At 44.8% G+C, this 16,136-nt stretch overlaps 1 protein-coding gene across 1 annotated transcript in view; it reads left to right on the top strand.

Moving 5' to 3' along the window:
• Positions 1-260: 260 nt before the first annotated feature.
• The window catches only part of LOC149326364 (aurora kinase C-like), a 41,723-nt gene continuing 25,847 nt past the window's right edge, over positions 261-16,136 (top strand). The window contains exons 1-3 of the mRNA XM_089564551.1: positions 261-316; positions 8,044-8,170; positions 11,995-12,074. Coding sequence (XP_089420677.1) covers positions 261-316; positions 8,044-8,170; positions 11,995-12,074 — 263 coding nt within the window. The remainder of the gene's footprint in view (positions 317-8,043; positions 8,171-11,994; positions 12,075-16,136) is intronic.

Below are 16,136 nucleotides of genomic sequence, written 5' to 3' on the forward strand. Positions count from 1 at the left end.
AGAAAAGTCCTCCCTGAGAGATGCGCCCCCCTCGCACTTTAGTCCAACAGTTGCCCAACGGGGTTTTTTCCAATCTAAATTTCTTGCTTGAGGGTGGAGAGTGGTGACTGGAGCTCTATTCTTTAAAGCCACCCTTGGTGCCTTGTGCGACAGCGCGTGCATTATAATTTTTCATTTTGCTCCTCTTTTCCTCGTCCGGCAATGTTACAATTCGCAGCGCTGTTGGCGCGAAGGAACCCTTGGGCGCGACTCGGAACGGCATGGACCAGCAGCAGGCCGCTTCCACGAGCACCTCGGAAGAAACCATCGAAGAGTCGTAAGCACTTGGGCTACTTTTAGCCAGTGTTTTGCTTTCCTTCGTGTTTTGTGCACTACTGCCTTAGAAATTCTGTGACGCTCCTGATATTAAAAAAAAACGTTAGAGGGAACTGCGGAAACCGCATTGGAGCAATGCGAAAGCATTGACGCCTCCTCGCCGCCTCTAGTTGCTCCTCTTTTCCTCTATGTCGATTGTGACGTCGCGTCTGGCAATTCAATCTCATAATTCCTCTTAAACCCGGTTATGCACCTTTCTCTATAATTAATTCGCATGTGATAAGCAATTAATTAATTTATTTCGTACTTAATACACTTAACAAACAATTCTGACACAATCCACAATTAATTCATTTAATTCAGATTTGATTAATTTAAATGCCACTTAATTCGCCACTGCTTCACAATTGATTTCCTCTAGTTCATCTTTAGCACATTCCAATGTATCATCTAGTCCCATTGTACCCACATTAATCCACCTTAATTCGCTCTAATGCACCTTAATTCATCTTCATTTACTACTGGCGTTTCTATAATTTGTCATTATTGATTAGATTTCGATTAACTCCAAAGCCCCTATCGTTTCACCACGGTAAATATTTCGGACATTCAAATTTCGCGCAGCGCGTTGGCTCCGCCCACGTTTCTGGTCACGTGGGCCAGTCACGTGGTAGGTCACGTGTGGCGACAGGTGGTATGACACTTCCTGCGATTAAATTTCGGGCCACTCGCGCACCAACCACACCCAATTTTGGTCGCTTTTTTGGCTGTAATTAGTTAACTATTGATCCGATTGGCACCAAATTGGCTGATTGGCCTGGCATCCGCACATCACCTCCCTTGGTTTATAACCACTTTTTAGGCGATATCTCTTTATCATCATCATCATCAGCCTGACTACACCCACTGCAGGGCGAAGGCCTCTCCCATGTCTCTCCAATTAACCCTGTCCTTTGTCAGTTGCCGCCACTGTATCCACGCAAACTTCTTAATCTCATCCGCCCACCTAACTTTCTGCCGTCCCCTGCTACGTTTGCTTTCTCTTGGAATCCACTCCGTTACCCTTAAGGACCAGCGGTTATCTTGCCTTCGCATTACATGCCCTGCCCAAGCCCATTTCTTCCTCTTGATTTCAACTAAGATGTCATTAAGCTGCTTTTGTTCCCTCACCCACTCCGCCCTTTTCCGATCTCTTAACGTCACACCTATCATTTTGCTTTCCATAGCTCGCTATAGTTCGCCGCTATTGCTGCCGACACCTTTTGCGGGCACTAAGTCGTAGCCAAGAAAGGCTTTTGCCTTAATGATGATCATCCCAGCCAACAGCGTATTAAGACGTAATGTAGTTCGTGGACTTTACCAAAGAAAAATGGGATTTTTGGTACATATCATAAGGAAACGTCCTCACTGAGAATGCACCCACCTCCCCCTTTAGTCTGACAGTTGGCCAACGGGGTTTTGCAAACTAAACTTCTTGCTTGAGGATGGAGATGGGCGACTGCAGCTATCTTACTTAAATCCAGCCTCGGTGCCTTGTGCGACAGCGCGTGCATTGCAACTTTTCATATTTGTCTTTATTCCTCGTCCTGCAACGTTACAATTCGCAGCGCTCTTGGCACGAAGGAACCCTTGAGCGGGACTCGCAACGCCATGGACGAGCAGCAGGATTCCTCGAGCAGCACGCAGGAATCTGCCAAAGAATCGTAAGCGCTCGGGCTACTTTTTTTTATTTTATTTATAGATACTGCGATCTTGTACAGATCATAGCAGGGTGGGACAAAACAAAATACAAGCATATAAACACACACAAATTCACAACATTTACAGGCACTTTTCAAACAGAAGTAAAGAATTTTGATTAACAGTCTCGCTATTAAGTTTGTTCCAATCAGTAATTGTCCTCGGAAAAAAAGAATATTTAAAGCAGTTATTTCGCGCGTTCAAAGGGGTGATTGTTAGTGCATGCCTTTGTCTCGTGTTAAAACCTTTGGAGTAAGAAAAATAATTAGAGGTATCAACTTTATAATGTCCTTTTATAAGCTGGAAAAAAACTTTAATCGACAAACACGATTGCGCTCAGTGACGGGGGGTAACCCACTTCGCCTCACGAGCTCACTTACAGATGCACGGCCATATGAGTTAAAAACAAATCTAGCTACTTTATGCTGTATTCGCTCTAATTTCTGAATGTTTGTTAACGTGAAAGGGTCCCAAATGATTACGGCATATTCTAGTAACGGACGGATGAGGGAATTGTACGCCAATAGACGAACACTAGGTGGGGATGACTCCAGGGAGCGCCTCAAGAAAAATAGTTTCCGCATTGAGTTTGCTACTACAGCGTCTATGTGTTTTGACCACGAAAGGTTGTTAGTAATCCATAGGCCCAAATATTTATACTCTGTCACTTATAATAATGATATGCTGTTAGTACCGTACACAAAATGAAGAGGCATTTTCTTCTTTGTAATTTTCATGAACACGGTTTTTTCAAAATTAATGCACATCTGCCATTTGTTGCACCACGAAACCACCTTCGCTAGGTCATTATTTAGACGCACCTGGTCGTCAACTGAAGACACCATTTGATACAGGACACAGTCATCCGCGTACAGCCTCACGCGAACTGAAAGATCTGCCACAATGTCATTAATAAACAAAAGAAATAAGAGTGGTCCCAAAACAGATCCCTGGGGGACGCCAGACATAACCCGGACACTGCTAAAAGAAATATTGTTCAGAGTGACGAACTGACATCTGTTCGAGAGATAAGCTTTAATCCATGCAAGTATCCTGTCGTTTTTAATGTAATAACTCAATTTATGAATTATTATTTTAGCCAGCGTTTAGCCAATTATTTTAGCCAGTGTTTTCGTTTCCTTCGTGTTTTGTGCGCCACTGCCCTTTTAATTCTGGGACGCTGTTGTTATTTTAGATATAATGGTCAATCCCAGCAAACAGCGTATTAAGACCTCAGTAGGGTCGCGTATTTTCCCGCTTCGTAGAACTGCTTGTAGAGCCTGTGCTTTTGCCTGGAGCGCCTCGGTCGACAAGGAAAAAAAACACCTCTAACCGAATATCGATGGCCACGGAGTTCTCTCCGTACAGCGCTTGTACTATTGCATGCAGGTTGAAGGCCGTAACGTGGCTGTATCCTGCTTTCTAATGAACGACTGTTCTAACTGACACTTCATACTGTCTGACCGCCGCGGTGGCTCACTGGTATACTGAACCCGGCTACTGATCATCACGACGCGGGACCAAATGCGCCCGCATTTTGGTAGAAATGCCAGGTGCGGCGGCCACATTTTGATGAAGGCAGAGTGCAAAAGTCTCGTGTTCTCTGTAGAATGTCGCTGCATATAAGTTGCCGTACTTTAGGTTGTCAAAGTTAATGAGGTGTCCTCATCTACGGCACCTCCTTCTCTCTTCCGGCTTTTACGACAGTCGGATACAACTGAAGTATGCAGTGAAGCCCCGCCCACATTTACGACCGCCGAATTGGCTTCCTCCACGACGAAAAAGAAGTCCGTTGTCGAAACTTTTCTTGTTACGCAAACGAGAAGCTTAGCAGAACAACAAAAAAAGCTCTACAGTTGATATGTCGCTTGTTTAATATTGTAAAACATTAAAAAGCATATCGCATTTACCTTTACGATTAGCAGCGGAGAAGTACAGGACGCCATGGGCCACGGCAAAATGTTAGCGACTGCTGTTTCTTAAGTTATATCCCACTATGCGTACATTTCAAGACGCGTAATTGAGGTGTCAATCCGGAATGACCCAGCTGTGTCGCCTTTTCTTCAAATGAGCATTTTCGCCCTTTACTGATACTGACACCGCACCGAATGCAAGCATGCACTGAATCCACGGTGACTGAAACCTTTGGCATCATAGGAGGAACTTTGAAATCGGCTTTTGAGGAAAGCAAATGGCGCTGTAACTGTCATAAATATCTGGGTGGACACCCGAACCGCGCCGTAAGAAAAGGGATAAAGGAGGGAGCGAAAGAAGAAAGGAAGAAAGAGGTACCGTAGTGGAGGATTCCGGGTTAATTTCGACCAGCTGGAGGATCTTTAACTTGCACTGACATCGCACAGCACACAGGCGCCTTTTGCGTTTCGCCTGCATCCGAACGCTGGCGGCGCGGTGGAGTTCTAACCGAGGTACTCCGGCCCATTAGCCGAGCGGTCTAACCACTGAGCCACCACTGAGCCTCCGCGGCAGGTATAGGAGCATTGAAGACCTTGCATGGTTTCAAGCAGATCACAAATGTCGCTTTCAAACATATGCAAAAGAACTTCGTTGGTTATTTCGCATATGCATTGGCCTTAGCGGGAAATATTTTTCTAACGCATGCACTCTGCCGACCAGCAAATAAAGTACGTGGGTTTTCGTCCTGCCCAGAGTCATCGTTGTAGAATGCTTAGCTCCCTTATGCATGTGTGTTGTGGCGAAACCGGCGCGGCCGACTGCTGCTTCAGCGCTTTGCACTTGCCGTCGCCTTCCTCGAGGCCCTCAGGCTCCACGTGGTTCGTGGGGGAAGGAAAGCTTAGGAGAGGCCCTCGCCAGGGGCAGGAAAGCGGGGAAACTTCCGTCCCGGCTGCTTGGAAACGCCACCTCTGAAGCCTTAACTCGTCCTCCTTCCGCTGTGCACGTAAATGATTGCGGTATTGGCGCTAGTCTCTGTAAAAAAAAAGCGATATATAATATCAAGAAGATTCGGAATGGAGAAAAGATCTCTCTCTCTCAATCCCACTTGAATTTCTGATCCCCACGGCCGTTGCAACCGCCGCGCATCGTTTGAGTGTTTCGCGAGCTCCGTCAGTCGCGTTATCTCGGGCGCTGTCGCCTGCTTTGCGGCGTCGGTCACAGAAACTTTTTACGTCGTGTTCCTTCATGCGTTAGTGACGTCCGCGTAGTGACATCTACGGCCGTGTTTGGTTTTGGGCTCGTGACCTTCGAAATTGCCTAGAAGGCTGCGAGACTCGCACGCATTTGACGGGAACCTCTATCTGCGCTCGCTTTCTCGGGAGCCACTGCTCATTTCGGCGCTGTGGATCATGAACTATGATTTATTCACTGCTATGATTCGAGTCGGCAACTCCTGGCAGCTGTTTGTGCAACTGCATGCTAACAGAATTTTATTCGCACCACATATATTAGCATGGACAGTGAAAGCTTTTGCGTGGTAGTGGTTTGCTTCCACATGTTTGCACTAAACAAGTTTTAGAAATTATCTACGATTGTAAGGTACTATCTGGGACAAAAGTGGTGTACTCCACGAGGCGGGAGCCGGACCAACGGAAAACTGCGTTGCAGCGCCATCTACAGGCGGCATCTGGGATCTAGACAGGCAGTGCGTGACCTTGATTACCAGCAGGCATGTCGCTTGGCTCTTTTCAATGTTTCGTGCTTGCAGTTTGCAATTGCCGCAGTTTTCCGTCACTCCGGATCCCGCCGCTTGGAGTACACCACTTTTGTCCCCGATAGTACATCGTGTACGCGTTAAATTGCGTGCACTCACTGTGCATAGAATGATCCATATGTATCGCGTGAACACCATGCACGGAATGATCGCACATGTATTGCGGGAATGATGCACGAAATGATGTACTAAACATTTGAGCTGCGCGCCGTCTGAGGGAAAGTTAACGTCTCTGCTGCGTCGACACATCTGTATTTTACGGTATGTTGTAACATAGAAATATATACCCCTTTTAGACTGAAAGTAAGTGGAAGGGGATGCGCGTCAATAAAAGAATGGAAGATATGTTCTCTGTTTTTCTTACATTGCTTGCACTGCTGGTAAACGATGGCAGCTCCAGCGCTGAGCGAATGTAAGAAGGTTCGGTTTATTGGGATTTAACGTCCCAAAGAGGCTCAGGCTGTGAAGGAGACTGTAGTGAAGGCCTTCACTACGGCGTCCCTGCCGTGCTGGTCAACGATGGTAGCTGCCGCTACCATCGCTGACCAGCAGCGCAACTAGTTTTAACATGCCACAAGAGCAGTGAAATGGTGCGCGGAAACCACAAACGCGCGGCTCGCGACCTCGCGCAGAGCAGGCGGACAATGATGCATCACCCCAGCTGCCCTTGCGGGCCCAATTTTGGACCAGTCCATGCGTGAAGCCAATTCCATGCGAACACCCTCCGCGCTGGCATGTTTCGGTCATCCGTGGACATGGGGATTAATTGGCCGCTATTCACTCGACAACTGCTATGAACGTAACTGAAGGAAGAATTAGCGCTAGGCTCTGTAATTCGTGTCATCTGGGAGGTACGGAAAACTTCCCCCCTTCCTCTCGCCGTCCGAGCTGTACGCCAAAAATGCGGCGTTAGTCCCGTGTTTTCACAAGAACAACCGGATGGGTTGTGGCCGACGGCGCAGCAATAGTCACGTTGGGCCAGCGGCGTAGTCTGTTGCATTATCTTCTGCGCATGCGCAAGCGCACAAAGATGACGCCAACAAACGAGGGGGAGAACTCACTTCTAACTTCAAGTAATGTGACCTAACAGCCTCTCCTGAATTTTTTCCTTCCTCCATGGCGTGCTCCGAGCAGTGTCATTTTCTATGCCTTCGCACGTGCATTTATCCATTCGGAGAACCCACCCAGCCAGCTGGCTGCCTCTACGCTTCTGCTCTTCGGGTGCCGCATCTCCTGGCCTTCAGGTTACAAGTGCTCCGGTTAAACTGTCGCCATATTTTTATGGATCCCCGCGTGCATTGCGGAGAACCAATCCAGGCAGGTGACTGCCTCACCTCTTCTGCACTTCTCGTCCCCTCTGCGTCTAGGCCCTCAGGCTGCGCGGGCTGCGATAAAAGCAGTGACGTTATTTATGCTTGACCCCTTGCACTTTTGCATTGCGGAGAACACACCCTGGCAGCTGACTTCCGTTGCGCTTGTGCCATGCTGGTCCCACTTGTACGCTAGCACGCCTTTTATGATTAAGTAGAACGTGTTGTCGGGCTAGTTGGTTGAATACTTCAGACATGGCAGTTGCGCGAAACACACACACACAAGACAGGTTACGGGACGAGCGCAAGCTTACAACTGATTTTATTCAAAATACAAGGCACATATTTAAAGGAAGAAAAATAGAATGCACTTTGAGCATGCGCATCGAGATTATACATAATGTAGCAATCAAAAGCATACCAAGGTGTGAACTTACATCGTCTTATCGAGAAAGGCTACCTCACTATTGTACAGTGCAACCGAAGAATCACTGATACATGCTTGTCCTTTTTTCTTTATGAAATACGCTTCCATCACTTCACGTGCAATTGAATCTCGACTTTTGCCCAGAACTCTGATCTCATTAAGCCGTGGCTTTTATCAGTGCCTAAACTTAGCACACGGTCATAATTTGGCAGAGTTACGGACACATTTGCCTGGAAGCCGTATAGTCGAATGTACAAAAATGTATCCATATTACTGCAACTTTACGGAGCATAGCGCAGGATTTTGGCGCCTATTATCTCGGAGCTGGGGAATCTATTCAAATACAACTCAGAATGGCACATGTGCATTAAGATACTAGGTGCCACCAGCCTGGATGGTGTCATTTTTTCCAGCCCATGTGCTTCATTTTGAGCAATCCTTAGAGGAGATATAGCACTCGTGCTCTCGTATTGCTTCAGACTCTGGCCTTTCACTCGTTTGGTAAGAGGAATTGTTATTTGTGCTGCGCTATCCATATTATAAGAATTTTCGCCCGATTGCAGCTCCGAAGACGGAGTCAAGATATGGTGCTTGAACGACTTTGATATCGGCCGACCACTGGGGACGGGCACTTTCGGCACGGTCTACCTTGCCAGAGAAAAAACGACGCATTTTCTCGTTGCTCTTAAAGTGAGTAATCAGTACGAATTGAGATCAGTTAATGTGCAGTTGGTGTCGCAGCATTGCATGCATTTAGCGAGATTTCTTTTCTTAGAGCACGTCATTGTTGCCACATTACCTCCATTTTCCTGTGCGATAGCAGTTTACATGTGTTATCAGCTGGGGCTCGATTTCCTCCTTTATATACAGGGCGATGCACCTGAATTGTTCTGTAATTTTTAAAGCTAGGCTTTTTGGCTTAGAGGACGTAAGACTATCAATTGTGTAGCGCATCAGAATACACCTAAGACATTTAAACTAGTCGGCTGGTTGACTAATACTGAATAGTTACCTTTTTAACTACTTTTATTACTCTCCGAGCCAAGAGGCGTGTAGCTCGCCTTAGGTAATATCTATATGAGTAATTCAAATTTCGAAAACGAAGTTGCTCTCAGCGCTGTAGCCTAACATATTTTGGCTGTTGGACGAGTTAAGTTCACTTGAGGGGTTGCTTTGCCTGCGAGCTTCTCGAAAGCGCTTGCATTTTGGCGCGACTTAGACATTTGTTGGGGCCACAGTTACAGGGTGACTGCTTTTCTAACTTCTTTCGAATTTTTGTATAGAAGACCATAGTACGACCTATTTATCCGACAGAGAGATGGATAGCTTTGGACACACTGGCGAAGCCTTGACGCTGTCGTGGGCTCACTAGTGCGCAATGGTTTGGCTAAAAATGCCACTCGTATTTGCGAGCTTCGACACGCAGCAAACGAGGCGCAGTAGAGAAAGCACGTGTGCATATTAATGCTCATTGAGGCGTGTGTTCATGCAACTGCCTGCCTGGTCGATGTGTGTTCTGCCCCACGAAAACGGTATCTGTGCTTTAGTGATAGTCAACTTGGCTCACGTACTGTGTGGAATTTCTCAGAGAATATCCATCTGGCGTAGAAACGCTACTTATTGACCCCAGTCGCTGAAACACCAGGTACACATCTGCAAGTTTACCGAGGGTGGTAAAAGAACGTATCTTCCCTCCACCTTCATCAGATGTGTGATGCGATGAATGTACAGAATGACTGCGATACTTCTGATTTTGTGAGGACCAAAGTCATCTCTTCTAGGCTTCCGAAAATTATTGTAATTTTTTATGTAAACTTCTTAGAGGCTTCCCGGAATGAACAGCCGCAGATCCAGCCGCGCGTAGCCCCAATTTTCTCCCCATGAAAGATACTTTGGGCCTTGTGATAAGATCCAAGTGTTGATCATGAGAAGACGAAACTATTGCGCTTTTGGGCTCTTAGAGTGCGCGGATTTCAACGGTAACAGCAGCATAACACTGCAAGGCGTTGATTTTTAAAACCCACCCCTAATAGTGGACCGATAAGCAAAAAAGGGAGGCTGTTCCACCCGCCTGTCCCCATATGCGCGCAAATGCTTAGCATGGCGCAGCTCAATTCAGAAGCTTTCTTTTTAGCCGCCGCTGCGGGGCACGCGTGAGATTGCGGACGCGTATCACATTATAAAAGCTTCGGCAACGTGTGTAAGTCAGTTCCAGTCACGTTGTCCGGTAAATAAATCTTTCACAGGCAGATATCTGTTATCTGGCTGATGAAAGCGCACCGATCTTAGCGCTTATCCTAGTCGATAACAACGGCAGAACAGTACCAGAAATGCAATATTCTGCCGGGTTGCCGTAACGATAAACTTCTCTCTTGTTTTGTTGTTTTTTCTATGATACTGTGGTTTTTTGTGTAGTACTTCCCTTTAGTCTGTAGTTCTGTAGCACTTTTCTGCAGTAACGATGCAAAATTCTGTCCTTGGTGGAAAAATTTCTTGTGTTGCAACAAGGTAATGGGCAAAAACATAAAATAAATCTCTGCGATGATAGAAATCTTTATAACGTATTTTTGCATTGAGATTTGTTGCTTTTGTTCTTATTTCCATTTCGTTGCGCTCTTTGCCAACCTAACTCCACGGCGTCTGTGCATGATTTGGCAACTGTCCATCTTTGAGGCTCCTTCTCTATTCTGAAGCCATTTTCATAGAACGAGGACATTGTGTGCATACTGCATTCAAGCACCCACGCCCATGGCTTATCAGAACTGAAGAAAGCTTAGCGCCTGCTCCGAGTCCTTCTGCTGCTTTCTGCTAAGATATCTTCTCACTGAATAAGAAGGCTGTGTTTAAGAGCTGCAGAAACTCTTTTTGAGTGCATAGAGAAATTTCCTGAAGTGAGAACTGACAGAGTGCACAGAACCGTAGCGCCTGCAGGCTTCAGGACATGTTGTATTGTCGCGAAACTTTGTAACGTTTGTGAATGCTCGAATGCAACGGCAGATATTTATGGAAACATTGTAGCCGCTCTCAATGGCTTCTACGATGTTGGAGGCTGTCGTAGGTGTGTTTCGCGCCTTATCTCGAAAGTTCTTTAAACTGAGCGCTGTGTGAGGGCGACGGTGATCCTGTTCTTCGTCAACCAGCAGGTATACTTGCTGATATCGGGCACATTGTGATTGCACACAGGGACAGGGGGTGACTACGGACACAGGGGCGCACAATAAAACGCGTTCAAGTTTCCAGCAGTTCTGGCAGTCTTCCTTGTCCATCGCCTGCCGATACTATAGCTGGGTATATTTTGACAGCTGAAACTGACTGGATGATTTGCATATGGTTGCGCTGTACTGTTTGTAAATTCATTGTAAGTCTGCATACGGCAGCCAACAATAAAAATTCTGGGGAGGAAAGGGGGGCACTTTGTTCTTATAAAAGTGCGATGAGGCGAAAGCCACTGCTGCCTCTGTTGCTGCCCCAGTTACTGTGGTGATGAAGTCATAGGTGACGTCGCACGCGTATGCCCGCAGCGGCCAGAGTGGAGTCTGAGCAGCGGTCGGCGTTCTATATGTAGACTGTGGTCAGGACGTCATAGGTGACGTCACACGTATGCACAGTACATTTCCGGTTACGACATACTACGTAATTGATGACGTCCATAGTTTTTCATAACTTATATTTTTGTTCTTATTGTTATATTTTTAATTCTTTGTTTCCTTTAACATTTATTTTTATTATTCAATTTACCCTTTTTATCTACTTTGTCATTATTTTTATTCTTATTTTCAATTTTTATGAGATGCTGTTTTGATTACTTTTATTATTTTTGTTATTCTTACGTTGATTTTTGTTATTTCATGTTATTTTATTTTAAGATGAATTCAATGATTTTTGGTTACGGCCCTTTACACCACTGGTGACGTTATCAGGATGACTCATAGCTACAGTGTGACAGTTTTCACGGACGGACGGACAACGATGAGCCATTAAGGGCTTTCGCCTTAATGTTTCTGTGTTCACAACGAAAGAGAGCAGCGCTTGAGGGCTGCAACACTGCCAACCGAAATTCTTGAAATTTATTGCTCACACTCAGAACTGCACATCATCTAAGATTGGAGGTTTCTGGCATTATTTTCCCTGCTCTGGTGTTTTCTCCCGCCTTGTGTTGAAAATGCAAGGCCTTCAGATAGAGTGTTCTTTGCAAGACACGCCCTAATCACACGAAGAACTGGTGCGTAAACGTTGTGCGTGAGACAGCAGAAGTGGCCCGGCGGTTGGGGCATCGGCCTTGTAAGGGAGAGGTGCGTAATTCAGACCCTAGTGCGGCCAGGCATAACCATCAATTTCCATTTGGTGCAAGCTTTCCCTTGCCTGGTGTCCGACTTCAATAGGATGAAATGCTTGGCAAATGGGTCTTCGACCCCACCTTGTCCAGTTGAAAATAGCGTTTTCCATGGCGTTTTCTGTCCAAATCTTCCCTTAAAAGCGGCCGACAAACTTCATCGTCAACGTTGGGCATGCAGGTCCTGTTCAAGTCCAGGCTACAGCGCTGTAATGTGGAGCGTCAGCTGGTCAGGGAAATCGAGATCCAGTCCCGGCTAAGGTAAGCTTGCCTGCTTTGAGATCTGCATTTTCATGAGTACACCTTGTAGCACACTGTGTTGTGCTGCATTCTTACTTGAAGGTTATCCCGCTCTTTGTGTTGTTGTTTTAGAGCGAAGCTCTTTGGCGATCATTTCTGCGTTTCGTGGCGTCGCCGTCACTGTTGTCCGTTATAACCAGCAGTGGACACTTTACCAATCGAGCGGGAGCTTGAAAAGCAGAGGGAAGGCGCATAACTGCCCTCTTGGAGCAGTGGACACCTGATTCGTGCTGGAAGCTACGTGGCGGTAGTGAGAGATGTGCTCTGCATGCGTTGCCATTGACAACGTTGTGCCAGAAACGCGGCGCTGAAGCCATAGGACGTCGGCGTTCGTTTTGTTCATTGGCGTTGGCAACTTAATACACTCTCATCATTTCAAGGGAAGGAAGTACGCGTTACTGGCTCCCTGAGTCAGTAGACGCCTGAATCACGCTTAAAGGTACATTGGGTGATTAGATAGAGATGTGGGCTGTATGCGTTAGCCCTGGAGTGCAAACTGTTGGGCTAGTTGGTTCATATTGCATAGAAAAGGGAACCACACGAAACCAGACGCAAGACAAGAACAAAGAAGGCACACACCACACCGCTGGACTTACAACTGATTTATTGCGATGAAGAATTGCTCATTTTAAAAGAATTTCCTGCCTGCGCACACACCCTACAGACAATACACTTTGCGCGCCACATGGTGAAATGACTACTATAATTATAAAAAATTGCACTCCTTTTCGGTGATAAACACGGACGGCTCACTGACGCATTTCTGCTTATTCTTTCTGATCATGAATGCCTCCAATAGTTCACGTTCACGTTTAGAAAGGGCGCAGATCCCAAGCAGGGAGCTGCGCCCTTTGGTCACGCACTTCCAACGAGAAGGCCTCAGTCTCCTTTAAGCTGACAAGGTAGGTGGGTTCGTGGTGCTTCCCTCTTCCCTTTTTAAGACGAAAGCAGGCGAAGCTACAGAGAAGAACTTCAAGAAGGCAGAAGTAAAACCACGCAAGGCCAAGGCGTTGGCCTTAACGCTTCTCAACAGGTTGATTTTGGGCAGCATTGGGAATCAAGTTCGTAAATGCCAACAAGACGCCCTGCGTGTGTTCTTCACAGAAAAGACACATAAGCCTGATAACCCTTTCAGGGCGATCGTCACGGAAGAAGGTTCGTGGCAAAAAGTGGTTTCAAACTACCTACAGCATTCCTTCAATGGCCTGGTGCCTGCGGATCCTTTTGTTGTGCAGGGTTCAATGAGCCTGGTGGAGTACCTCAATCGCGGTTTCCCCGGCGCTAATGCAGCCTTCTCGGTGGACATTGTGGACTTGTTTTATTCTGTGCCCCATGACGAACTTTTTATTGCTGTGCGCGAATTAATTGAAAGATCTGGGACAATTTCCTTCCAGAATAAGTGTGGCATCACTTTGGAATCCTTCCTCGAACGTTTAAAAGTTTGAAGTTTGAAGTCTATTAAATTCTGACAATACAAGATTGTCATGGCGCCGGGGCGAAATGCGAGATTATGCCTGCCTGACTAGGCCCCTGGCGCCACGAGCACAGCAGACAACAGTGCAGAGAAAAAATGTATACATAGATACACATAATACACACATATACATACTTATATACACGATAAACACAATTATACATACAATAAATCAATGTAACTTAATAGGTATAAATAATGCAACTGCAGAAGTGAAGATACAGGAAGGCCAAAAGCAAAGTGGGAATAAAAAGTCTTGCAACGCATGAATTTGTATGTCAATCGAAAAAAAAAACAGAAAATAAATTACAAAAGAACAATAGTCAATTGTTGGAAAAATAGAGTTTTGATTTCTTTCTGAATATGGAAATGGTTGAGGAATCTTGCATGATATCAAATAAAGCGTGCTCATTATTAAGTAAGTCAGGAATCTGCCACTGTAAAAACTGATTGCCGTAGTTTGTTCTAGTTTTAGCCTTCATAAAGTTCCTAGCTCTTAAGGTGTAGTTAGTTGTGGTATTAGTATATATAGAAAAAAAGTTCTCACGATTACTTATGAATTCTAAAAATGCTTTTGCGGATAACTTTTGTTTATATAGATTAGTGACACTCAAAATACTGTCCTGGTGGAAGTACTCAGAGGTATGTTCGTACATCGATAGGTTATGAATAATACGAAGACACTTTTTCTGCATTCGGAATAGAGTTTCCAAGTTAGCCCTAGAAGTGACGCCCCAGATAAGCAGACAATAGTGTAATCTAGAATGAATAGTGGAAAAGTATAACTGACGTTTAAGTTTTAAAGGTAACAGTGTGTGATGTTTATTGAGCATACCAATTAATTGTGCTATGCTACGTTTAATATGACTTACGTGATGCGTCCACCGTAGATTTTCATGGAAGAGTACACCCAAGAACTTGTACTGGGAAACCCTTTCAAGTGGTTGAGATTGAAATATTAAAGAGGATGCGAAATTAACTGGTTTATTAATAGGAGTAAAAACAATATACTTTGTTTTTTTAACATTTAGGCTGAACTAATTAGCCGATAACCATGCTGAAAGGGAATCTAACCAGTTGTTAATAAGAGGAATTAGAGTAGAGATGTTATCAGAGGAGAAAACACGTTTGTATCATCGGCATATCGAGTGTTTCTGGTATTGCCACGATATCATTGACATAAAGCAGGAAAATCGTAGGACCTATAATAGAACCCTGCGGAACTCCGTACCTAATGTCTGCTAAATCTGATTTTATGCTATTGATTTCCACAAATTGGGAGCGGTGTGCTAGATAGCTACGCAGTAACTCTAAAGCAATGCCTCTAATTCCATAAAAGGGTAATTTAGAAAAAAGTATGTCATAATTAATTGAATCAATGCTTTATTAAAGTCTAAAAATAAGCCTATTGTGTATTGTTGGTTTTCTATATTGGCAACAATTTTATCACGTATTTCAAGTAACGCAGATTCAGTGGATTTACCCCTTTGAAAGCCATACTGGTTCGGGGATATAAGGTTATGCTTTTGCATGTGTCCAGTTATTCTAGAATTTAAGGCTTTTTCAATAATTTTAGAAAAAACTGGAAGTATGGATATCGGCCTGTAATTAGCGATGGAATCAGTTGCGCCACCTTTATGCAAGACGACGATCCTAGCAATTTTCATGTTATCCGGAAATGTGCCTGTAGAAAACACAATATTTGTTATTTCACAAAGAACATCGCACAATAAATCCGCGACTGCTTTAATCGGTGCTACTTTAACACCGTCATAACCACACGAAGAGCTGTTCTTTAAATTGCTAATAATGTGTGCTATTTCTGCAGGAGTAACAGGGAGAAGATACATAGTATTTTGCAGACTGGTGTTAATATAGTCCTTAAAGTTGTTGCTAACTTCCGAGTCAAAGGAGCCGAAGCACAAGAACTGCTGATTGAATATTTCAGCGAGGGATTTACCGCTTACCACTTTACCGCCGTACGCAAGTTCCTGGGGAATGCTATTTTTTGTGTGTCGCAATAGGTCCTTTAGGGTGCGCCAAGTTTTTTTAGGATTATAAAGAATGTTCGTAAATTTGTTAGCGTAGTAGTCAATACGTGACTTTTTTATGTCGGCATTTAGCCTGTTCCTGACCTTATTATATTGCTTAAAAATTTCTACGTCCTTATATTTCAGGAAGTTGCTGAAGAGCTTATCTCGTGCTTTCCTTCTCTTGACTAAGTCCTAGGTAACCCAGGGTTTCCGCGCTTTCTTAAACTTTCTAACAGTTACCAAAGGAAAAGAATGTTCGTAAATTTCAATAATTTTCTCGAGAAAGCAGTTGTATAAAAGGTTTGAATCAGATTTATTTTTATCTAAAATTTCATTCCATTTTACAGATGCAATATTTTGACGGAAATTATCTATCGCGCGATTAGTTATCACCCGCGTAGTTTTTGTCGAGTGTTCTATGGTAACCTGTGTAAAGGCACGCTTAGGAATGAAGCAGAACAAAGGTAAATGATCACTGATCGCAATTACAAGCACTCCCGCTTTCACGTCACTTTC

This window comes from Amblyomma mixtum, chromosome 10 (assembly GCF_055824585.1).
Source record: "Amblyomma mixtum isolate Tamu chromosome 10, ASM5582458v1, whole genome shotgun sequence".
In the NCBI taxonomy this organism is placed as follows: Eukaryota; Metazoa; Arthropoda; class Arachnida; order Ixodida; family Ixodidae; genus Amblyomma; species Amblyomma mixtum.